General features: G+C 45.4%; 1 protein-coding gene across 1 annotated transcript in view; it reads right to left on the reverse strand.

The window, feature by feature from the left end:
* NWD2 (NACHT and WD repeat domain containing 2) overlaps nucleotides 1–25,482 on the reverse strand; it is a 203,065-nt gene that overhangs the window by 76,680 nt on the left and 100,903 nt on the right. Inside the window, exon 3 of the mRNA XM_066573203.1 lies at nucleotides 22,217–22,333. Coding sequence (XP_066429300.1) covers nucleotides 22,217–22,333 — 117 coding nt within the window. The remainder of the gene's footprint in view (nucleotides 1–22,216; nucleotides 22,334–25,482) is intronic.

The following is a 25,482-nucleotide window of genomic DNA, read 5'->3' on the forward strand; positions in this document are numbered from 1 at the left end:
TTCCTTCTCAAGGAGAGCTAATTTGCATATTTCCCCATGGTGCACTGCCTCTGAATCTTCTGATGCTAACTGGATCTTTGCAAGAACCAGTAATCCCCTGAGAGCACTTTTCTACAGGTGTTAGGTTGATTTGGTTGGCTGTGGTATCACAGTAGGGGCAATAGAAGATATAAGATAAGTTATTACAGAACAGTTGGATAACTTCACTAACTCAAACTAAGAATATGTGCGACTCTAACTTGCACAGAATATTATAACAATATTTTCAAAATGATAAAAATCAGCAATACACATCAATTATAAAACATGTGGTAGCCCCACCGAACATGTCAACCCAGCAGTGATAGTCGCCCACACACACAGTCTGAAAGTAATGCAAATGTTGTACAATATCCTGTCAGCAACTAGTGGATGAGCATGTACCTCTCTGGTGTTGGCTCAAGCTCATGTATTTTTAACTGGCAGGTCTGTGCTTAAGTCACTATCCATGTGCACACGTTTTTTTCTGAGGGCCCACCTCCCTTACGTATCTCCATCATGTTTGTTACTGTAGCATAGGTGAAACATCTTTGGATGTCTGTTGGGGTACCCTGATGCACAAAGCTGCAGTAAATGTGGACTCTCTTTAGCAGTCTCTGTAGATGTAGTCCCTGCAGCTTTGTTCTCTCAGCAATTCCATCTGTGATGTGTTATGGGGGTGCATTTCTCAGTTACAGGCTCTCTCCTTTCTTTGGCATTGTGCCTCTCTAGCAGGAACAGAATCCCCAGGACTAATCTTGCACGGCTCCCGCATAACTCCTCACTCCTCTTGCAACTCTTTCTCCCTGTAATACAGTCTCTCAAGACTGAGTACCACTGGAATCACTCTCCAGCTTGTTGCTCTTTTCACTGGGTTTCCGGCTCCTACAATTCACACCTTAGCACCTCTCTATCATCTGCAGTCCTCCAGACATCCCACCCGATCTCTAAAGCCAATGGGAAGTAGTATGCAATACTCCAAACAGAAATACTCAAAATGCAGTAATGTATAACAGCCAGTAGAGGTCACTCTTATACCAACCAAGGAAACATCATCCGAGCCCCTTATAGTGGAGTGGATTAGCCCAGCCAGCCAATCACCCTTTGTATATGCACATTTATTCCAGCCCCTCCTCTCAGAAGGTGCCAGATATTCTCCAGTCTGGTTTGAGCATGCATGCTGTTTGGATCTCTGTTAGTCTATGTCCTGTGTGATGCATGTCTAAACTCCTGTTTGTCTCATGTCTGACTCTTGTCTGACATATGCCTGACACCTCTCTGAATCCTATAGGACTAATGTCTAACTTCTGCCTGATTAATATCTGACTCCTGATCTGTACCCTGTCTGACTTCTGTCCGTCTCCTGATTGACTGTTGTCTGAACTCCTAACTAATGTTTGACTTCTGGTCCGATTCCTGCCTTCACTTCTGTTTCACTAATGTCTGACTCCTGTCTAAGGAAACTCACTCTGAAGATGTTTCTAGTCTTGTCCATGTAGGATAAGTCCTGCATTGACTTAATAGATCCTTTTAGGACATTAAATTTGCACCCATGTAGGCCACATAAGAATAAGTCATGTATGGATGTAACAGAACCCCAAAGCAATTGTCTATAGACGGGTTTTTTCTTTTTATAGAAGCCTCTAGTTTGGCTGGAATCTCTAGTCATGTTTTAAGGCTCGTTAAAGGGTCAGTCATTGGAGTTACAGGGATAGCTACTTATAGGTGACACTAGACAGTTTTCCTTCTGGAGAACAGCTAATTTGCATCCCTAGAATTTAGAAAGATGAGACATAGAAAGATTCAGTAGGCCGATTGTCTTTCATCTACTATCAAAGTAAAAAGTCTGTGGGGTTAGGTACTTTAGTCATTGGTTTAATCTGTGGAGCCACTATTTCTCTAGTGTCAAGAATCTGACAATTCATGGACCCTTGGAAGTTATTATCTCCCATCAATGAATACTATTGATTCCTCACAAACATCTTCCATTAATTGAGAGGGTCGGGGAGATAAAGATTTAGAGTCATACCAATTAACCTATAAATAAGAACAAAGTTGTTCCTCATAAATATATTTAGTCCTCCACATGCAGCTATTACTTTATTTGCATGGAAATACTAAGTGATTTTAAAGATCTAATCTCTACACTAGGAGCTGAATCGGGTTCCAGTAACGTCATAATTTATGTTTTGTTGAGTTTCCAAAGTCCATCAACAAGGTAAAAAACAAAGTACCAAAAAGAGAGCTTGGCAGAAAAGTCTGAGGTTTTATTTATGCTGCAATTAAATAAAATTAAGCATTATACATGATGTATGTTTCAGCATAAGGAAGCAATCTAAAACAGCATTAAGGTGGGATGTGGTGTTGTGGGGGCTGCTCCAAAAGCGACTGGTGTACCATTTAATGTATTCATAAAAAATTCTAATTGCATCTACAGAAAACAACTTATACATAGATATTTAAAACTGAATTTAAGTTACAACTAGAGATGAGCGAACGTACTCGTCCGAGCTTGATACTCGTTCGAGTATTAGCGTGTTCGAGATGCTCGTTACTAGAGGCGAGCACCACGCGATGTTCGAGTTACTTTCACTTTCATCTCTGAGACGTTAGCGCGCTTTTCTGGCCAATTGAAAGACAGGGAAGGCATTACAACTGCCCCCTGTGACGTTCAAGCCCTATACCACCCCCCTGCAGTGAGTGGCTGGCGAGATCAGGTGTCACCCGAGTATAAAAATCGGCCACTCCCGCGGCTCGCCACAGATGCATTCTGACAGAGATCAGGGAAAGTGCTGCTGGTGCCAGAGCTGCTATAGGGAGAGCGTTAGGAGTTATTTTAGGCTTCAAGAACCCCAAGGGTCCTTCTTAGGGCCACATCTGACCGTGTGCAGTGCTGTTGAGGCTGCTTTTAGCAGTGTTGCACAATTTTTTTTTTTGTATATCGGGCATGCAGAGCATTGCGTCCGCAGTCTGCAGTCATTGTACAGAGTATAGGGCCAGTACTGTTGAGGCAGGGAAAGAGATATTCAGGCTATATAGGCACTGGGCTTTTTCCGAAAAATTGGGGAAAAATACTATATTTGGGCTGCCTGTGACCGTCTTCAGTTTACTGCGTGTCTGCTGGGGGTAGTAGTCCTAATTAATACGCAGCTAAGCGTTACAGCAGGCTTGCGCAAAATTGTTTCCTGGATCTGCTGTCTCTGTTACATGATCGCCGTCATCCCGCCAGAGGGAAAGAGTATACATAATATTATACGCTGCCTACAGTCTCTATCTGCTGGGGGTAGTAGTCTTAATTAATACGCAGCTAAGCGTTACAGCAGGCTGGCGCAAAATTATATCCTGGATCTGCTGTCTCTGTTACATGATCGCCGTCATCCCGCCAGAGGGAAAGAGTATACATAATATTATACGCTGCCTACAGTATCTATCTGCTGGGGGTAGTAGTCCTAATTAATACGCAGCTAAGCGTTACAGCAGGCTTGCGCAAAATTGTTTCCTGGATCTGCTGTCTCTGTTACATCAGTGCTATCATCCCGCCAGAGGGAAAGAGTATACATAATATTATACGCTGCCTACAGTATCTATCTGCTGGGGGTAGTAGTCCTAATTAATACGCAGCTAAGCGTTACAGCAAGCTTGCGCAAAATTGTTTCCTGGATCTGCTGTCTCTGTTACTTCAGCGATGTCATCCCACCAGAGGGAAACAGTATACAAAATATTATACGCTGCCTACAGTATCTATCTGCTGGGGGTAGTAGTCCTAATTAATATGCAGCTAAGCGTTACAGCAGGCTTGCGCAAAATTGCTTCCTGGATCTGCTGCCTCTGTTACATGATCGCCGTCATCCCACCAGAGGGAAAGAGTATACATAATATTATACGCTGCCTACAGTATCTGTCTGCTGTATCAGCTCAGCATTTAAAAAAAATAGAAGCAAAATACTTAAAGGGGTTGTCCCGCGGCAGCAAGTGGGTCTATACACTTCTGTATGGCCATATTAATGCACTTTGTAATGTACATTGTGCATTAATTATGAGCCATACAGAAGTTATAAAAAGTTTTTTACTTACCTGCTCCGTTGCTAGCGTCCTCGTTTCCATGGAGCCGACTAATTTTCGCCGTCTAATGGCCAAATTAGCCGCGCTTGCGCAGTCCCGGTCTTCTTTTTTCAATGGGGCTGCTCGTGCTGGATGCCGCCTCCGTGTAGCTCCGCCCCGTCACGTGCCAATTCCAGCCAATCAGGAGGCTGGAATCGGCAATGGACCGCACAGAAGCCCTGCGGTCCACCGAGTGAGAAGATCCCCGCGGACATCTTCATCAGGTAAGTAAGAAGTCACCGGACCGCGGGGATTCAGGTAAGCGCTGTGCAGTTTTTTTTTTAAGTCCCTGCATCGGGGTTGTCTTGAGCCGAACGGGGGGGGGGTTGAAAAAAAAAAAAACCCGTTTCGGCGCGGGACAACCCCTTTAAGGCCTACTACTGGCCTTTGGCCACTTGACTGCTTCTGCGCTGTGAATTCCACCAGCTCAGTCATACGCACCTATGTCTCACTACAGGCGTGCGCAAAATTGTTTCCTGGCTCTGCTGTGCGTTCCGTAAGGGAAGTCAGCCTCCAACCACAGGCCAATAAGCGGCACATTTAATTACAGCGTTCTGTTTCTGCACTACTGGTAATACAGCATGCTGAGGGGTAGGGGTAGGCCTAGAGGACGTGGACGCGGGCGAGGACGCGGAGGCCCAAGTCAGGGTGTGGGCACAGGCCGAGCTCCTGATCCAGGTGTGTCGCAGCCGACTGCTGCGGGATTAGGAGAGAGGCACGTTTCTGGTGTCCCCACATTCATCTCACAATTAATGGGTCCACGCGGTAGACCTTTATTAGAAAATGAGCAGTGTGAGCAGGTCCTGTCGTGGATGGCAGAAAGTGCATCCAGCAATCTATCGACCACCCAGAATTCTGCGCCGTCCACTGCTGCAACTCTGAATCCTCTGGCTGCTGCTCCTCCTTCCTCCCAGCCTCCTCACTCCATTACAATGACACATTCTGAGGAGCAGGCAGACTCCCAGGAACTGTTCTCGGGCCCCTGCCAAGATTGGGCAGCAATGGTTCCTCTCCCACCGGAGGAGTTTGTCGTGACCGATGCCCAACCTTTGGAAAGTTCCCGGGGTCCGGGGGATGAGGCTGGGGACTTCTGGCAACTGTCTCAAGAGCTTTCAGTGGGTGAGGAGGACGATGACGATGAGACACAGTTGTCTATCACTCAGGTATTAGTAATTGGAGTAAGTCCGAGGGAGGAGCGCACAGAGGATTCAGAGGAAGAGCAGCAGGACGATGAGGTGACTGACCCCACCTGGTTTGCTACGCCTACTGAGGACAGGTCTTCAGAGGGGGAGGCAAGTGCAGCAGCAGGGCAGGTTGGAAGAGGCAGTGCGGTGGCCAGGGGTAGAGGCAGGGCCAGACCGAATAATCCACCAATTGTTTCCCAAAGCGCCCCCTCGCGCCATGCCACCCTGCAGAGGCCGAGGTGCTCAAAGGTCTGGCAGTTTTTCACTGAGAGTGCAGACGACCGACGAACAGTGGTGTGCAACCTTTGTCGCGCCAAGATCAGCCGGGGAGCCACCACCACCAGCCTCACCACCACCAGCATGCGCAGACATATGATGGCCAAACACCCCACAAGGTGGGACGAAGGCCGTTCACCGCCTCCGGTTTGCACCGCTGCCTCTCCCCCTGTGCCCCAACCTGCCACTGAGATCCAACCCCCCTCTCAGGACACAGGCACTACCGTCTCTTGGCCTGCACCCACACCCTCACCTCCGCTGTGCTCGGCCCCATCCACCAATGTCTCTCAGCGCACCGTCCAGCCGTCGCCAGTGCAAGTGTTGGAGCGCAAGCGCAAGTACGCCGCCACGCACCCGCACGCTCAAACGTTAAACGTGCACATAGCCAAATTTATCAGCCTGGAGATGCTGCCGTATAGGGTTGTGGAACCGGAGGCTTTCAAAGGTATGATGGCGGCGGCGGCCCAGCGCTACTCAGTTCCCAGTCGCCACTACTTTTCCCGATGTGCCGTCCCAGCCCTGCACGACCACGTCTCCCGCAACATTGTACGCGCCCTCACCAACGCGTTTACTGGCAAGGTCCACTTAACAACGGACACGTGGACAAGCACAGGCGGGCAGGGCCACTATATCTCCCTGACGGCACATTGGGTGAATTTAGTGGAGGCTGGGACAGAGTCAGAGCCTGGGACCGCTCACGTCCTACCCACCCCCAGAATTGCGAGCCCCAGCTCGGTGGTGGTATATGTGGCGGTGTATGCTTCCTCCACTCAACCACCCTCCTCCTCCTATGCAACCTCTGTCTCACAATCAAGATGTGTCAGCAGCAGCAGGTCGCCAGCAGTCGGTGTCGCGCGGCGTGGCAGCACAGCGGTGGGCAAGCGTCAGCAGGCCGTGCTGAAACTACTCAGCTTAGGAGAGAAGAGGCACACGGCCCACGAACTGCTGCAGGGTCTGACAGAGCAGACCGACCGCTGGCTTGCGCCGCTGAGCCTCCAACCGGGCATGGTCGTGTGTGACAAAGGCCGTAACCTGGTGGAGGCTCTGCAGCTCGGCAGCCTCACGCACGTGCCATGCCTGGCCCATGTTTTTAATTTGGTGGTTCAGCGCTTTCTGAAAAGCTACCCACGCTTATCAGAGCTGCTCGGAAAGGTGCGCCAGCTCTGCGCACATTTCTGCAAGTCCCACACGGACACTGCCACCCTGCGCACCCTGCAACATCGGTTTCATCTGCCAGTGCACCGACTGCTGTGCGACGTGCCCACACGGTGGAACTCTACGCTCACATGTTGGCCAGGCTCTACGAGCAGCGTAGAGCTATAGTGGAATACCAACTCCAACATGGGCGGCGCAGTGGGAGTCAGCCTCCTCAATTCTTTACAGAAGAGTGGGCCTGGTTGGCAGACATCTGCCAGGTCCTTGGAAACTTTGAGGAGTCTACCCAGGTGGTGAGCGGCGATGCTGCAATCATTAGCGTCACCATTCCTCTGCTATGCCTCTTGAGAAGTTCCCTGCAAAGCATAAAGGCAGACGCTTTGCGCTCGGAAACAGAGGCGGGGGAAGACAGTATGTCGCTGGATAGTCAGAGCACCCTCCTGTCTATATCTCAGCGCGTTGAGGAGGAGGAGGAGGAGCATGAGGAGGATGAGGAGGAGGGGGAAGAGACAGCTTGGCCCACTGCTGAGGGTACCCATGCTGCTTGCCTGTCATCCTTTTAGCGTGTATGGCCTGAGGAGGAGGAGGAGGAGGAGGAGGAGGATCCTGAAAGTGATCTTCCTAGTGAGGACAGCCATGTGTTGCGTACAGGTACCCTGGCACACATGGCTGACTTCATGTTAGGATGCCTTTCTCGTGACCCTCGCGTTACACGCATTCTGGCCACTACGGATTACTGGGTGTACACACTGCTCGACCCACGGTATAAGGAGAACCTTTTCACTCTCATACCCGAAGAGGAAAGGGGTTCGAGAGTGATGCTATACCACAGGACCCTGGTGGACAAACTGATGGTAAAATTCCCATCCGACAGCGCTAGTGGCCGAAGGTGCAGTTCCGAGGGCCAGGTAGCAGGGGAGGCGCAGAGATCAGGCAGCATGTACAGCACAGGCAGGGGAACACTCTCTAAGGCCTTTGACAGCTTTCTGGCTCCCCAGCAAGACTGTGTCACCGCTCCCCAGTCAAGGCTGAGCTGGCGGGAGCACTGTAAAAGGATGGTGAGGGAGTACGTAGCCGATCGCACGACCATCCTCGGTGACGCCTCTGCCCCCTACAACTACTGGGTGTCGAAGCTGGACACGTGGCCTGAACTCGCGCTGTATGCCCTGGAGGTGCTTGCTTGTCCTGCGGCTAGCGTCTTGTAAGAGAGGTTGTTTAGTGCGGCTGGGGGAATCATCACGGATAAGCGTACCCGCCTGTCAACCGCCAGTGCCGACAGGCTTACACTCATCAAGATGAACAAAGCCTGGATTTCCCCAGACTTCTCTTCTCCACCAGCGGACAGCAGCGATACCTAAACAATATGTAGGCTGCACCCGCGGATGGAAGCATTGTTCTCTATCACCATCAAAAACGTGGACCTTTTAGCTTAATCAATCTGTGTATAATATTCATCCTCCTCCTCCTGCTCCTCCTCCTGAAACCTGACGTAATCACGCCGAACGGGCAATTTTTCTTAGGCCCACAAGGCTCAGTCATATAATTTTTGTAAACAATTTTTATACGTTTCAATGCTCATTAAAGCGTTGAAACTTGCACCTGAACCAATTTTTATTTTAACTGGGCTGCCTCCAGGCCTAGTTACAAATTAAGCCACATTAACCAAAGCGATTAATGGGTTTCACCTGCCCTCTTGGTTGGGCATGGGCAATTTTTCTGACGTACATTAGTACTGTTGGTACACCAATTTTTTGGGGCCCTCGCCTACAGTGTAATCCAATTCATTTTTTGCCCACCTGCATTAAAGCTGACGTTACATCAGCTGTGCTGGGCACTGCAATGGGATATATTTATGTACCGCCGGTGGCTTCCTGGCACCCACCCATGCTGTCGGTCCACAGGGAGTTGTAACTGCATGTGTCCACTTCTAAAGAACCCCAGTCTGACTGGGGCATGCAGTGTGGGCCGAAGCCCACCTGCATTTAATCGGATGTTACCTCAGCTGTGATGGGCACTGCAATGGGATACATTTATGTACAGCCGGTGGGTTCCAGGGAGCCACCCATGCTGTGGGTGCACACGGAATTCCCATTGCGGAGTTGTACCTGCCTGTGACTATTTATAAAAAAACGCGGTCTGACTGGGGCATGCAGACACCTTGACAGAATGAATAGTGTGTGGCACATAGGTTCCCCATTGCTATGCCCACGTGTGCAGCTCCTGATGGCGGTGGCACAGGATTATATTTCTCATTGCTTCTGTACAGCATTGTGGGCTATCGCCCCGCCCCTTTTTTAAGAGGGTCGCTGCCTAGCCGTGCCAACCCTCTGCAGTATGTGCCTGTGGTTCCTCCTCATGGCAGACGCACTTATAAATAGACATAAGGGTGGTGTGGCATGAGTGCAGCTGAAGGCTGCGCAGGGACACTTTGGTGTGCGCTGTGGACACTGCGTCGTGCGGGGGGGGGGGGGGGGGGGGTTGGGCAGCATGTAACCCAGGAGAAGTGGCAGCGGAGTGTCATGCAGGCAGTGATTGTGCTTTGTTGGAGGTAGTGTGGTGCTTAGCTAAGGTATGCATTGCTAATGAGGGCTTTTCAGAAGTAAAAGTTGTTGGGAGGGGGGCCCACTCTTGCCGCTATTGTGGCTTAATAGTGGGACCTGGGAACTTGAGATGCAGCTCAACATGTAGCCCCTCGCCTGCCCTATCCGTTGCTGTGTCGTTCCCATCACTTTCTTGAATTGCCCAGATTTTCACAAATGGAAACCTTAGCGAGCATCGGCGATATACAAAAATGCTCGAGTCGCCCATTGACTTCAATGGGGTTCGTTACTCGAAACGAACCCTCGAGCATCGCGAAAATTTCGTCCCGAGTAACGAGCACCCGAGTATTTTGGTGCTCGCTCATCTCTAGTTACAACCCATAAAACAAAACACCGGAAGAGTAACTAAAAGGTATCTTTCTGGTTCTTCCCATCTCCCCTTTCAAAATTGACATAGGAAAAAATGGAAATTCATAGAGGAGTAGGTGCTGAGTTTAGGAATAAAAAGTTTTTCAAGTTTTGATTCTGTATTTTTATATTAAAACAATCCTCCGATCTCAGAAGAAAATTTGTCTAGGGTCTGTGGTGATTCTTAGATAACCATGAAGCAAAGGTAGCCTAAGAAGTTGAATGCTGCTCTAGTTGACCACAGCTGTTCACATGAGCAGCATTAGCCAATCAAGGAGTAGCATGCACTGTGTGACAAATGGTGTACAGTGTGCATGAAGTAGTGTCAGGAGCCCTACAGATATCATGGACATATGAAGAGGGACCCCAGGCGAATTGGCAGCAGAATCGGGAGGGGACGACATCACATAATTTAATTCCCCACTACAGCTAAATTTTGTAAGCACTCAAATAGAAATTATGTGAATCCTGCTTCACCTGCTTAGTGAATGTCGGATCATTAGCATTACATATTCAGAGCCATATTAATGCTGACCACACATGACATTGCACAGCTCATTATTTGACACAAGAGCTATTGTATTTCATCACAGTAAAATCACCCATCAATAACCTTACACTTTCCACAAATGACTACATAAAGAGGATTCTGGTCCATAGTGATGAAGACATTTAATTAATTCCCAGAGAATGGTTAAGTGTATAAGAAAAAAGACAAAAACTGGGCTGAATTACTTCTAGTGGCTTTTATTTGTCAATCCGAAAGTCAGCCTTGAAGGATAAACAGATTACACTAAGTAATAAAAGCCTGTCTGTAATACGCTGTAATATTCCAATGCTCTTTTCTGATTTAGAGCTTACATTACAATTTACTGTATGTCTGCACAAACATATCGTATATTAACAGAGGGACAAAATGTCATTTACAAAACTAGATAAGCTAAAAACAAAGTAAGCACAAATACTCAGAATGACGCCGTGTCTGGAGATGACGGTCTGGGAACAGTAATGCCATATAATAATTCTGGATATTCTTTACTATTGTCATATTCTGTTAATTAGTGCACTTTGCTTAATATGTTTTACCAATGACCTCAATAACACTCTTAGGGTGAAGTCACACGAACGTATATCGGCTCGGTTTTCACGCCAAGCCGATATACGTTGTCCTCGTGTGCAGAGGGGGGAGGATGGAAGAGCCAGGAGCATGAACTGAGCTCCCGCCCCCCTCTCTGCCTCCTCTCTGCCCCTCTGCACTAGTTACAATGGGAAGAGGCGGGGTGGGGCGGGGCTACATTCCACGAATTAGCCCCGCCCCCGTCCCACCTCTCCCCATTGCAAATAGTGCAGAGAGGCGGAGAGGAGGCAGAGAGGGGGGCAGGAGCCTCAGTTCCTGCTCCGGGCTCTTCCATCCTCCCCCCCTGCACACGAGGACAACGTATATCGGCTCGGCGTGAAAACCGAGCCGATATACGTTCGTGTGACTTCACCCTCAAGGCTCATTTACACTGAAAGATAATTGCTCAAAAAAAAGACAGTTTGAGCTGCAGTTTTGAGCGATCATCTTTGCATAACACTAAGTAGCTAATTAGCTACTTAAGAGTTAATGCAGGCAGAGCGGGATACTGCTGCTATAGCTCCGAGAACAATGCAGCTGTTTTGTATATGCAAACAGCTGCATTGTTCTCAGAGCTTTCAGTTGGTGTCCCGCTGAGAACTGCCAGCAGGATACAAGCTGAAAGAATACTATCAGCGCCGCCCGCTGAAAAAAATCAGCCTGCAGCGCTGATTACAGCCATTGGTGATTTCTAGTTTGCTAGAAATCACTGACGAGTGAATAGTGCACGAAAAGTGTACGATGGTCGTGTGTTTAGATGCAACGGTTATCGCTCAAAAGATTGCTTTTGAGCAAACTTTGAGCGAATCGCTGTGTCTAGATGGGCCTTTATGCTACCTTTTTTTCAGTTACCCCCATAGCACATTTACTATTTAACTACTACAGTGGGTTTCTGCTGTTTAACATCATTTCTAGCAATGGGAGAGAAGGAATAGATATTGGTGCAACATATTAATCTAAGGCCATCTTTAGACAGAAGAGCTTCATGTGCGAGTTCCATTCGATAGCGATATGGTTAGAACTTGCATGTGAAAATTACACTTTAATTTCAATCTGTTTATTTACATGAGTGATTTTTCCTCGAACTGATGGTCCAAGATAGAAAAGTCACAGCATGTTCTATTTTTGGGCAATTCTTGCTCAAGAATCGCCCATTATCTCCTATAAATGTGCAAAAAAATCCATTGCACTTGTATGCCATGCGATTTGCATGTAAGTGCAATGTGTTTTTCCAATTTTAACTATTGGAGCAACATGGAATTTTTCCTCTGGCACAAGGGAACTGTCCTTCTATGCAGAGATTTAAACCCAGCATTAGACCACACACTAACAACTCTACAGGTAGAGCTGCTCTATCTTAGCTGATTGCAAGAAATTTTTCTGGGCATCAACATGCTCTCACATGCTGGATTTCTTTCATGTTCTCCTTAACAAACTCTGGGTCTGGATTGCCTAGGCCAAAAATCATAGAGCCCTCACAACACTTCTTTGGGAACAAAGTGGGGCAAACCTCTTTTAAACCCAAATGGCCCACTATTACCAGTTATACACAACCCTGAGTTCCCGCTCCCATTCTTGTCTCATCGTCCGCTTCCCCACCCACAGCATTTCACAATTGTATACTCTCCTTATTCATTATTTCACCAAGTCCCATCCTGCTGTCTGTGTAGCTTGGGAAAAGGAACTGCGGAAGAACTATTTTCAGTTTGCCCACAAAACTCTCATCGCCGTCAAGGTCCAAGAAACATCTTTCAAAATAATCTCTTGGTGGTATAGGGTATCTGCCCTATTCCATCATTGGTTCCCAACAGTCTCGGATGTATGTTGGAGATGTGGAGAGGGGAAGGGAGGGGGGGGGGGTGATGATTAAACTCATTTTATGAAGTTCTCCACTGGTTCTGGTCTAAAGTTCTATCATGTACTTCAGAAATAGAAGGGATTGATATTCCAACTATCCAGAGCGTACTCTTTTGTTCATGATCCCTGTTGGCCATTCCTTCTATGAAAGATCTTTACCTAGTTATTTGATCAGAGCAGTTAAAAATGTTCTTCCTCGTCACTGGAAAAGCAACAACCCCCCAACATTATAGGAGTAGTTTGCTGAGATCTCAGTGTTTAACACAATAGAGGATCTATTAGCTTCTATGCCCACAGCTCAGGATATGTACCGTCATACTTCTGGGCGCTTGTTTGGAATTTCAATAAAAGGACTCTTATCGTCATACCTCAAACAAGAGAATGCCTGCTCTCTTGCTGGGGTGTCTATCCCCATCGATCTTTCATCCCATGATTCTGATCAGTTTGCCTTCACGGGCTACCACACAAGGATTTACATGTGCTACATCTTTGTGTCCTTTATTGAAAACCTCAACTGCCACCAATGCCTACATACTTCCTTTGTTTTCCAATTCCTTTGTTCTTTCCCTGTCATCCCAGTTGGATTCCCTCATTATTTGATTCAGAGTTTATATTTGTTTGTTAAAAATCTCAATAAACATTGTATCAGAAAAAAAGGTTGAAAAAAAAGGAAATGGCTTGAAGATAGAAGCACACCATGGGCCATAAGTAAAGTGTTAATATTAGGAGAAGCTTTTTACCTCATTGCAAATTTATTATCTTGTAAATATTTTAATGATCCTGTTCTTCACAATTCAGTGCATGGGTTAGGGCAGAACAGTAGACAGCTGTATACAGATCTACAAGACTTTCATTGTCATGTATGCATTGACAAACCCTTTATTGTATCTGTCTATGTTATCATGGCTATGTACATGTATGTCTTGCTCCTCAGCCAGTTCTCTACTGTAAATACTGTACATATAACAGCGCAGTGGGTATCTCTATTCTATAAATCAATAGCTTATTCTTGTCGTTTTATGGCTAATGCAATATTTGCCTCTCACAATACGCTCATCTGTCTTGAAATTGTGTTTGTAAAAGCAGTGAGAGATCTAAGTAAACTCATAGAATATATACTGTTTGATGTGCAGATAATTGGATGCCGGGATTACAATGAGGACTGCAGGCCAAGTGTTGGCTAGAGCTATTAAAACATAGAGTTTATGAAAAAGTTCAAAATGATAAAAGGGATTTTCAAGATTGCACAAAATCTAGCCAGGCGATGGGAAATGCCATTAAAAAAATTCACTGAGACCAATAATTGGCTGCTGTGGTCACATGTTGTAAGCATGACATCATTCCTACAGCCAGGTAAACAAGGCTCACCAGGGAGGACCAAAATGGCGTGACTGGAAAGGCAGTGAATTTACCATATAAGTAATGGGACTTTTTTTCCCGTATTATCGCTGATGGAAGGTTCTTCACAAACGCTGAAGCTGTTGTTATCCTGGTCCTCCCACCTCCACTCTACGAGCTGGCTACTGCCACAAGAAAACTAGACTCTGGCCCGGACTATCTAACTGCTTTCTGTTCAGCACATTGCGGTTACTTTGGATACTAACTAATGGTCATAATAATGTGACTCGACTCCGTAATGCTGCATTTATGTTATAAATTTGGTCCTAGTGATATTTAAATGTAACAAGCTTGCTTATAGTACAGCATTTATGTACTGAGCTTTGTTCTGCTCCTGTATCTACGTACTAAGCTTGGTCCTAGTGCTGTATTAATGGTATGAGTTTGGTTTCGCTGCTGAATCTATGTACTGAGCTTCAGTGTGGTGTTGTATTTGTAACAAGCTTGGTTCTGCTGCTTTACATATGTAATGAGCTTAGTTCTGGTGTCGTACATATGTTATTGTCAGACGGTCCTAGCAAACAAGGTTTAGACTGATATTATTCTCCAATGAGCAGAATAAAAGTCATTTATGTTTGTTGTTGATAACCTGGTACAAATACATTTAGACTATTACATCCTGATTGTGGGAAATTACTTGTTATTGGCACGGAATCGGCCTTGAGAGTTAATCTTTGTGCTGCTGTACTTTGGTTTAATAAAGTTGCTTTGTTTGACGTGCACCATAATGTCTTATACCTATTACAGCTACCCAAGGGGGTCGAGATCGACATTCTACTCAGTGCCCATTTCAAAAAAATCCAGGCTCATCCCTAGATTTATTGAGGGGTGAACTAGGGCATGAGGGACTAATAACACTGTTACCCACCCATGAGGAGAAGGGCACGATGACCCCCATCTGGGCAGAGTCCGGTTTATAAATGGAGGAACACTTTCTCTCTGTTAAGGCCGGCTGGCCTGGTGCCTCACCTCAGGTTTCCCCTGTGGTCCAAGAGAAAGCTCAGCCTGATCCTCGGCACCATGTGTGACAAAGTCTCTGCTCTAAGTAAGAGGCACAAGACATTGAATGCAACGCGTAGCCCCTTTTAAGTGGTAGGTTTGTTATCGCTGGTCCATAGACTCAAGGTAGCAGTGAAGACTGGTAAATAAGATTACTTCTGCAGCTATTGAGAAAAAAATCTAATAATGCAATTCAGTTAATAAGATTATGCTATGGAATAGCTATTTACCTAATTCCTTAAATAGGGAGTATAGTATTTACCTATGCAGAAGAGGGAGACAAAACAAGCAGACAATATAAGATGCAGCCATGGGGGCATTTATGTACAATATATGCATAAAATCTTTTATCTAAATACCTTTGACAAGACAGAGTAGCTTTGTAACATCCTCCTGGCACCTGACACCAGAGCCTCATCCCCTTAACCCACCCCCAGCTACACCCCTATTTTCACGGAGTTGGTTAAAGGATCAATCAGCACAGAGGGATGTGCTGTTTTACATACAGATGTTGCAAAGTTTAACTTGACTCTTAAAGGGGTTGTCCCGCGAAAGCAAGTGGGGGTATACACTTCTGTATGGCCATATTAATGCACTTTGTAATGTACATTGTGCATTAATTATGAGCCATACAGAAGTTATTCACTTACCTGTTCCGTTGCTGGCGTCCTCGTCTCCATGGTGCCGTCTAATTTTCAACGTCTAATCGCCGGATTAGACGCGCTTGCACAGTCCGGTCTTCTTCTTTTCTGAATGGGGCCACTCGTGCCGGAGAGCGGCTCCTCGTAGCTCCGCCCCGTCACGTGCCGATTCCAGCCAATCCGGAGGCTGGAATCGGCAATGGACCGCACAGAAGCCCTGCGGTCCACCGAGGGTGAAGATCCCGGCGGCCATCTTCACCAGGTAAGTAAGAAGTCACCGGAGCACGGGGATTCAGGTAAGCACTATCCGGTTTTCTTTTTTAACCCCTGCATTGGGTTTGTCTCGCGCCGAACGGGGGGGCTATTGAAAAAAAAAAAACCCGTTTCGGCGCGGGACAACCCCTTTAATGCGTTAACCTATAAAGGACCAAGCGTCCTAAACATACAGCGCTCGGTCCTGTGCTTTAATCCGTGCAATTGTAAAAATACCAGGTCCTGTGTTAGAAGACACAGCTGAGGACCTAAAGGAGCAGACAGAAAAGCTTCTGCATTCTCTTTTACAGACTACATAGCACTCACTGAGCGCTATGTAAAGAATGCAGGAGCCGCACTGCCGTTCCCTGCATGGGACCCAGTGATTACGTGATTCCGACCACCCACATGCCGGAGCTGCTAGGTCTTAGCAGCCCCTAGCTCAGCTCTGTTAATGACTAATGTCACTGTAGTGGAATGTTTTCCCCTGTAATCGAGGCTCTTATGGATGCCTTAGACCGGCTGCACACAGGTGGGTCAAACTGCACATGCGGAATCCTGCAGTGGAATCCGGCCCTGTGCCCAACTGGCATCCGCTCATAACCATCCTTTCTTCTATCTTCCCTGTACTGTGGATGGTCCGAACCAAGCTGTTGGACATTCACAGCACAGATTTTTAAAATCTCTGCTTTTCCCATGACATCGCCTAACAATAACATGGAATCCGCGACCTTTCCGCGAAGTCATTGCAGAAGGGCCGCGGTTTGGACGCCTTACATTGACTTCAATGGAAGCCGTCTGCATGGAATATGTGCAAAAATAGAACATGCTTTGATTTTTCCTCCGAGAGCGGAAAATTTGTAATTGATTTTTGCTAAGGTGCAGGAAAAATCAATTTTCAATTAGATGTTATGGACAGTATTTGCTGTGGAATCCGGAGGCGGATGCCTGCTCCGGATTCTGTAATGCAAATCCGCCCATGTGCAGCCGGCCTTAGTTACAGTGGAAAAGTGTGAAATAAAACAAATGACAGTGTGAATGTTCCTCACAATTCTAATATGATGTCATGGGAAACATAGATGTTTAAAAAAGTTACAAAAATAAGTGTAAAAACTTACAAAATAAAATAAAAGTATACAGTACTGTGTAAAGGTTTTAGGCGGGTGGGGAAAAACGCTGTAAAGGAACAATTTGTTTCACAAATAGATGGTGCCTGATTGACTCCAAATTTAATTCTGCAAAGGAACAACGACCGCAAACATCCAGCCAATGTCATTAATGTCTATCTTCAGAATAAAGCGGATTAAGGAGTCCTGGAAGTGATGATTTGGCCCCACACACAGACCTGATCTGATCATTACCCAGTCTGTCTGGGATTGCATGAAGGGGCATAAGGGTTTGTACAAGGCTAACTCCACAGATCTGTGGTTTGGAAGAAAACCATCCTGACGAGTTCCTTCAAAAACTGTTTGCAAGTATACTTAGAAGAATTGATGTGATTTAGTTTTCTGTTTTGTTCATTCCTTTGCAGCATTTTTTCTGCCTAAAACTTTTGCATGGCATTCTATATATAAAAGAGATAATGACTAGAGATGAGCAAGCACCAAAATGCTCGGGTGCTCGTTACTCAAGCCGAGCTTTTTCTTATGCTCGAGAGCTCGTTTCGAGTAACGAACTCCATTGAATTTAATGGGAGACTCAAGCATTTTTCATGGTGCCCGATGCTCTGCATTGTTTTCAATGGAGTCGCGGCTGCTCCCGGCAGATCCATTGAAAACAATGGTCTGGCGGCTCCATTGAAAACAATAATTCTAGTGTAAAAAAAACCCAAAAAACTTATCCTCCACCGCTGCAGTGTCCCCTGCAGGGATGAAGAACACGTCTGCCGCATGTGGCAGATGTTTCCTTCATCCCCGCTAGTAAAAAAAAAATCCCTGCTGCTACATCTGTGACAGCTGCGGTAGAGGATCCTGCTGCCGGCACCTGTCAATGGATTTCAGGGAAAGGCTTTAATATAAGCCCTTCCCTGAAAAAACACAAAAAAGTAGTGTACAACATTTTAAAAAATTGATACTCACCTCTTTTCAGCTGCCGGGGCTTAGCCGCGTCTGTAGTCCTAGTTTTTCAAGGAAGGGCTTTAAATATAAGCCCTTCCCTAAAAAACCTTTACAAAATAGTGTAAAAAAAAATGATACTCACCTCCCTTCAGCTGCCGGGGCTCAGCCGTGTCTTCTCCGCACTGCCACTGGTTCTGTAGTCCTGAACCCTGGCAGCTGAAGGGAGGTGAGTATTAATTAAAAAAAAAAATGTACACTATTTTGTCATGTTTTTTTAGGGAAGGGCTTATATTTAAAGCCCTTCCCTGAAAAACCATCAGCTGCCGGGGCTCGGCCACGTCTTTTCCGCGCTGTCCCCAGCTCTGTAGCGCTGCTGATCTATCAGCACATGATTATTTAAAATCCCCACCTGCTGAAAGAGCTGATTGTGATTGGCTGAGGTGCTCAGCCAATCACAATCAGCTTTTTCAGCAGGCGGGGATTTTAAATCCCCGCCTGCTGATAGATCAGGAGTACAGAGCTGGGGACAGCATGGAGAAGATGCAGGTGAGCCCTGGCAGCTGAAGAATCAATTTTATTTTTTTACACTATTTTTTCAGGTTTTTCATGGTAGGGCTTATATTAAAGCCCTTCCCTGAAATCCGTTGACGGGTGCCGGCAGCAGGATCCTCTACCGCAGCTGTCATGTGTGACAGCTGCAGTAGGGAATTAAAGAATTCCACTGCTGCATCTGTCACAGATGTGGCAGATGTAGCAGCAGGGAATTCTTTTTACTAGCGGGGAAGAAGGAAACATCTGCCGCATGCAGATAAATTTGCACTAAAATTATTGTTTTCCAAGAGCAGCCGCAACTCCATTGAAAACAGGTGGGTATGAGAGAGACAAAATTTTTACTAGCGGGGAAGAAGGAAACATCTGCCGCATGCAGATAAATTTGCACTAAAATTATTGTTTTCCAAGAGCAGCCGCAACTCCATTGAAAACACGTGGGTATGAGAGAGACAAAATTTTCTCAAGTAACGAGTACTTTGAGTGTGCTAATGCTGGAACGAGCATCAAGCTCGGACGAGCATGCTCGCTCATCTCTAATAATGACCCATAGCCCACACCGACATAAACTGTCACCAAATCTTGTAATTAAAGACTATACCAATTATATACCAAAACGTTTGGATGAACTAGATGGACATGGTCTTCATTCAGCCTTACATACTATGTTACTATGTTACTATGTTTGAAACGAAATGGTGAACTGGTAATTTATTTTTAGCATAAATGTAATTCTTTTTAAAATAAAAAACTATAAATTTAAAAAAAAACTTTCTGTACACATTACCCCTAACAAAACAAAAAAACCCTGTGAAAAATAGCCTTATATGTCCTAAAAAAAAATGCAGCGAAAATAATTTTAAACAGCCCAAGAATAATATTAACGCCATAAAATCCCTAAAAAGTGCCTGGTCCCTTAAGACTGAAGCACTCTGATCTTAAAAAAGGGTTAAGATAACTTTCTGTGCCACTGTTTTTTTGTGCTTTCAATTGTTATATAATGGCTTTTGCTGTGTTAAATTAAGATAAAATAGGCTTAAGATAAGATAACTTGTTGCAGAAAGTTATCACAGTCAAGTTAAACGTTGCTACCTCTGTGTAGTGTTCTCTATACAGTCATCCAAATGGGGGTTCAGGAAGAAGTCCTCTGTATCTAGGGCATCTTATTGATGTTCTCAGTTAAAGAAATCCGTCTCTCTGATTCTCCTTAAATAACATTCTCAGAGGTGTTTTGAAGTTGTCTTTTTATAGACTGCACTGGTGTTTAGGGTAAAGCTGTACCGCACCTGCTGACATCCACAGTGGAATTCTTCTAGGCCAATTTGTCGCGTCCCACAAGGCATTGCATACTAGAATTGCTCTATTGTATAACAAGCTGTATGATATGTCTAAGCTACTACAAGAAAGCTTCACAGTAAGACGGCATTCAGGCAACCTTGATGTGTTCACATTTTAATGCAGAGCTTTATGGCCTCAAGACCTGGTTTGACCTAAACTTCTATCATTATAGAACCCTATGGTGATCTAAATCTGTTTCTCTTAAACCAAAATGCTAAAACGTAGCCACATTTACCATATGTGTGCGAGTCCTATTACTGTTGAAAGGCCTGCAAAGATAAGGTACATGTCATTTATCTGGAGGTCCACTGTTAGGTTGTGCTCCTGGGACCTGTAGTTCTCTGGGTTTCCAGAAGCACACTTCCACAGGGATGACTGAGCTGGGTGGGTGTGTATTGCTCCAGCAAGCCAATCACCAGTGGTCTTCTGTACATAAATACCGGCCCCTCTTACTTGTGTTGCGCAGAGTGTTTGGGCAGCAGAAATTCAGTCCTAAGCTCTTGTTCACGACCTGAAGGTTGTGAGTTCAATTCCTACGTGGTTCAAGTAGCTGGCTCAAAGTCAACTATGACTTCCACCCTTCGAAGGTCAGTAAAATGAGTACCCAGCTTGCTGGAGAGTAAAAGATGACCGAGGAAAGCAATGGCAAAGCACCCCGCAAAAACAGTCTGACAAGAAAACATCACGAGATGACATCACCCTAGGAGTCAGTCATGACTCGGTGCTTGCACCAGGGGACTTTACCTTACCCTCTTACTAGAGGTCGTTTATTCTTTAATCTAATTCCCTCTCAGAACTCTGGTGCTTGGAGTCATGTATGATCTGCTTTGGTGTAAGCTACATGCATGAGGTTCTGGGTGGCAATCCCTTGTCCATTTGTTGGTATGAACAGTGACATGTTGAGTGTCTGGTTGTAGGTGTTCAGATATTAGGTGTGAACTGTCCTCTTCAGTGTTTGTGTTGTATTTACCTTATTTGGCTGTTCTTATGTTGCTGCCTGTTACCATCTAGGCGAGCCAGGCCCCCAGATTACAGTGTGGGGCCACCCCTATTGGGACGATTGCCCCGTTTGTAGGCAGGGTTCCCTTTTTGGATTTAAGTTGTCTTGTTAGTGTAGGGGCTTGTGAAATTACTTATTATGGCCAAAAAAAACAATATCTCTTACCTACTAACTTATTAGAAATATTTCTATCTGTTTGGGTTTTCTGGTATATTGGTAAATATTTTGGTGCTTGTTTCCTGTTGTTGTGGTTTGCATGTACACCCCTTACTCTCCTTTCTTCCCTACAGCCCTTAATGGGCTTGCGCCCTTGTAGGTCTTTGTTCCCACAGCCTGCTGAACGTAACATCCGCATGCCAGAGAGCCAGGAAGCAAGGTTAAACATTAGAAGAGAGCTGTTGTGTAAGTCTATAAGGAGTTTTGTATGGGGGTTTGTATTTAGGGATCCTTCTGGGGTGTATATTTATTTATTGGTCTGAATTCACTGATACAGTGAACTGAATGACTGAACAATGCTGTAAAAAAATGTGAAAAAAAATACAGCATGCTGTACTTTCGTGTGTATTTGCGCACCAAAGGTCTCCATAGAGGTTTTTGGGAGGTGCGCAAGTGTGCTATATGCTGCGCTATTCATGTAGAACTCATTGGGCTAATAGCCAATTACATTGGGCCTGTTTGTTTGCCGCTCACATGCACATGCCCTGTGTGCGCAAAAAGTACAGTGAATTACGCCCATACGTGCGCAAATCAGCCTCGTTCATAGTGCAGTTACGTTGCGCTGAAGCATGCATATTTGCTCATACACCAAGGTGAAGCTGACCTTACTCAGTAGTACATACATGTAAACTACAGGTAGCACATAATCCAGCATACCAACACAGATATTTTTCTTTCAATATATTTTATTGATTTTACAGTATGTATATACAACTTTACAATGTCAAGGACTGATAAAGTCGTGAATTCCACTTCTCATCTTGTTGTTGTAACCATTAAAAGAGAACTTATGAAACCACTAAGATATGATTGTTACATTCTATTACTTGACAGACAAGGGCAGAGGGGAGGGTAAGAAGTGGGGGTTGGGATCGAGGGGGAAGGGGAGGGGGCGGGGGGGGGGGGTGCTCCAGGTTAGACCCCCTGGTTAGCTTTACCACTTATGGTGTGGCAACACAGATATTTTTATTACACTCGCCATATTAGCTCGTGTAGAGCAATATACGATTATGTTCTTTGCCTCGTCTAATATTACATATGGGGATATGAGCATCCCTTTTGGTATACAACCCAACTATCATGTAAGAAACAAGTCTACAGCTTACTTACAACAAAGCACGGTCCAGCAGATGTCTTCAGACACTCCTCCAACAGCCTCATACGAGTCCTCTGCAGGTCAGGACTATCCCACTCTTCTCCTGGTATCCCCCAATACAAGTCTATGGCCTAGGATTCAAAAAGAGGAAATATTAAAAATGACCTTTAATTTCACTGTCCTCTGCAGTTCAGCCTTAAGTTCTCCTTGCTGTATCTTGTAATAGATGTATTTGTGTCTCACTTGATGTTGTGTGCTATCCTATAATTTATATATCTGCATATACTGTATGACTAAGTTCTTCCAATACCAAAAGTTGTAATCACAGACAAAGATATTACGGGGAACGCTCCCATTTTACATAATACTAGATTATTTTGTATTATATTTAAATGTCATCAGTTTCTTAGTAATATCAGCAGTGACATTATAATAAAGGCTTATATTCAAAGTTCATTATTTAATAGCAGTTTTTTGGAATTCTGAATGCAGAAATATTAGTCTTAGGGCTAAGACGCCTTCACACGAGCGTCATTATAACGATGGGTTGGCCACGCTAAAAAGTCCTGACTAACTCGGCCGAAATTTTGCATGAACGAAGAATAGCCGCGACCAAGTCACGGCTGGCCTTCGCAATCTTTCACGGCTGACTGTGGAGTCTTGCAGTGAACTGACGCCGCAGCCCATAAATCTCTCAGTCGACAGAACTATTAAATCACTTTAAATGTCTCATTAGAGGCACCTAACGCTATATTTTCCTGCATCTTTGCATAGCAAAAGTACCAATAGCAGTCACTGGGAGGTGCACAAAAGCACACTCAATGCAGTCCAAATACGCGGTACGCTGCGCAATTCAGAGAAAAAGAAAACATATCTGGACCTCGTTAGGCAAATAGCTATTTCATATGGGGCGTGTTTGTTTGCTGCATGCAAATAAACATGCCTTGAGTACATAAACAGTACATAAAAATCTGCAAATACGTGCGCAAATCAACCTCATTTATAGCGCAGATATGTTGCGCTGAAGCGTGTGCATTTCCGCATACAATCATGTGAAGCCACCCTTAGCCATGTGTTCTAGTGTATAACTGTATAACTAAGATTATAGTATAGAGTAACTACCTTCTCTATGACTCAGTTCACCGCAGGTCAACAGGATAAACCCTTTCCAATCAAATTTGTATCCTGGTTTCATTAGGGGACTTACTCTTTTTCTGCTGTTATACAATGACGCTATATGGTGGCCAAAGCTAGTACTGCCTGAGGTGACATGTTGGATAGGATCCAACAGCAGAGAGGCTGGCAATATACAGTATGAGAACCCCGACGGATGTCTTCCAACACCGGAGCTGTACAGCCTTAAATCATAATGTCTTCAGGGGTCAGACAGTGGATTGGAAAGGGTTAAACTAATGTAGACCAGTTAATGTAGACCAGTTTCTTGCGCCCAAAAATTGTCTGGAGCCATTACAATACAGAAGAGGTAGCACAAGGATTACCAAGGGATCACACATTGCGGCGGAAGGGCTCAAACAGATGGGCGTGATTATGTGGTGATGCAAATCACAGCCGCATAATGGTAAGAAGCGAAACCATTGTTTTCTATGCCCAAGAAAAGATAGGACTTGCCCTGTTTGTCTCGCACAGAGTAGGCAGGAAGTATCTTCACGCTTTTTTTCATATTTTCCCCACTAGCACAGAGTTTGAAGAGTCAAAAAAAACCCCTAAAACTCGGTTCATGCGCTAATATTCTCCATAGAGGGATCAGCTTATTATCGCATGCTCCCATGTGTTTTTGTCCTTACTGTGAGGGCAGCCACACAAAAGCGTATTTGCGCACACTATACGGAGAATTAAACCCATTGATCTCAATGGATTACTTTGCGGTACTTGTTTTTGCTTGGGAGATGTGCAAATGCGCACTCTATACCAATGCAATTGCACAATATATTGCACAATTCCGTGAGAAAAAGAACACACCTGGAACTAAATTAGGCTAAATAGCCTTTTACATCATTATGCGGGTATGTCTTGCACCCATGTAAAATGGCCGCCCAAGTGCAAAAAGTACACTAATATGTGCAAAAGCGCATCATTCATGTTGCAAATGCACTGCGTTTATGCAAGTGTTTTTGCACATATGCTCGTGTGAGGCTGCCATGAATGTACATTTTCTATGTTTAGGGCCCGTGCCTCTGTTGTGCTAGAAGAAATCTGGTGTAAGAGCGAATGCACATCAGTGGATTTTCCGCAGCATGATTCCACACTGAATTTCCACTGTTGCACGCAGCCATAGCAGTCAATTAGTTTCTGCAGGTCAATACTAACAGGTGGAAATTTATCGCGGAAATTTGCACGCGTGAAAAAAAATCGTGGTATATTCTATTTTAGCGCGGATCACACATGAGAGGGCTCAATAGACCTCTATGGATGCGATTTTTCTCACAGTACATCCACGACGACACTGCAGATGTACTGCGAGGGTGTAGGTGGATACTTTTCACGTTGCTATAGAGAACCAGAAAGTAAGCATGTGCGTTTTTTCCCCGCATGCGATCAATTGCAACCACTTTTTATTTACAATGGCAAATCTTCCGCGGCACAAATGCACATGAGAAAATCCGTATTGGTCGTCTGCATTCGGTCTTAAATGATAGGAGATATGTCCATGTGCTGTCCAATATTCACGGAGCCCCACACATTACATGTGTGAGAAAAGTAGGACATACAGTCCGTGTGAAAAATCGCGTGCGTAAATAGCCCACTTCACCATTACGGGTCCATATGCTGTCCGAGTGAATGGGGCCTATCTGTTGTGCTGAATGGGTGGTCGCTGGAAAGTTGCGCTGCCTCACTCCTACTGACTCCATTACGATATATCACAAATAGAGATGAGCGAGTATACTAGCTAAGGCACATTACTCGAGCGAGTAGTGCCTTAGCCGAGTATTTCCCCGCTCGTCTCTAAAGATTCGGGGGCCGGCGGGGAGCGGCGGGGGAGAGCGGGGAGGAACAGAGGGGAGATCTCTCTCCCTCTCTCCCCCCGCTCCCCGCAGCAACTCACCTGTCATCGGCGCCGGCCCCCGAATCTTTAGAGACGAGCGGGGAGATACTCAGCTAAGGCACTACTCACTCGAGTAATGTGCCTTAGCGAGTATACTCGCTCATCTCTAATTACAAAGTTTCAGGCATTCACATATAATACTAATTTATGCAAAAAAAGTGTGAAAAATAGAGAAGTAACAAGAAAATCCCATGTATGGCTGTAACTACTTTCATT

Source organism: Eleutherodactylus coqui, chromosome 7, assembly GCF_035609145.1.
Source record: "Eleutherodactylus coqui strain aEleCoq1 chromosome 7, aEleCoq1.hap1, whole genome shotgun sequence".
NCBI lineage: Eukaryota > Metazoa > Chordata > Amphibia > Anura > Eleutherodactylidae > Eleutherodactylus > Eleutherodactylus coqui.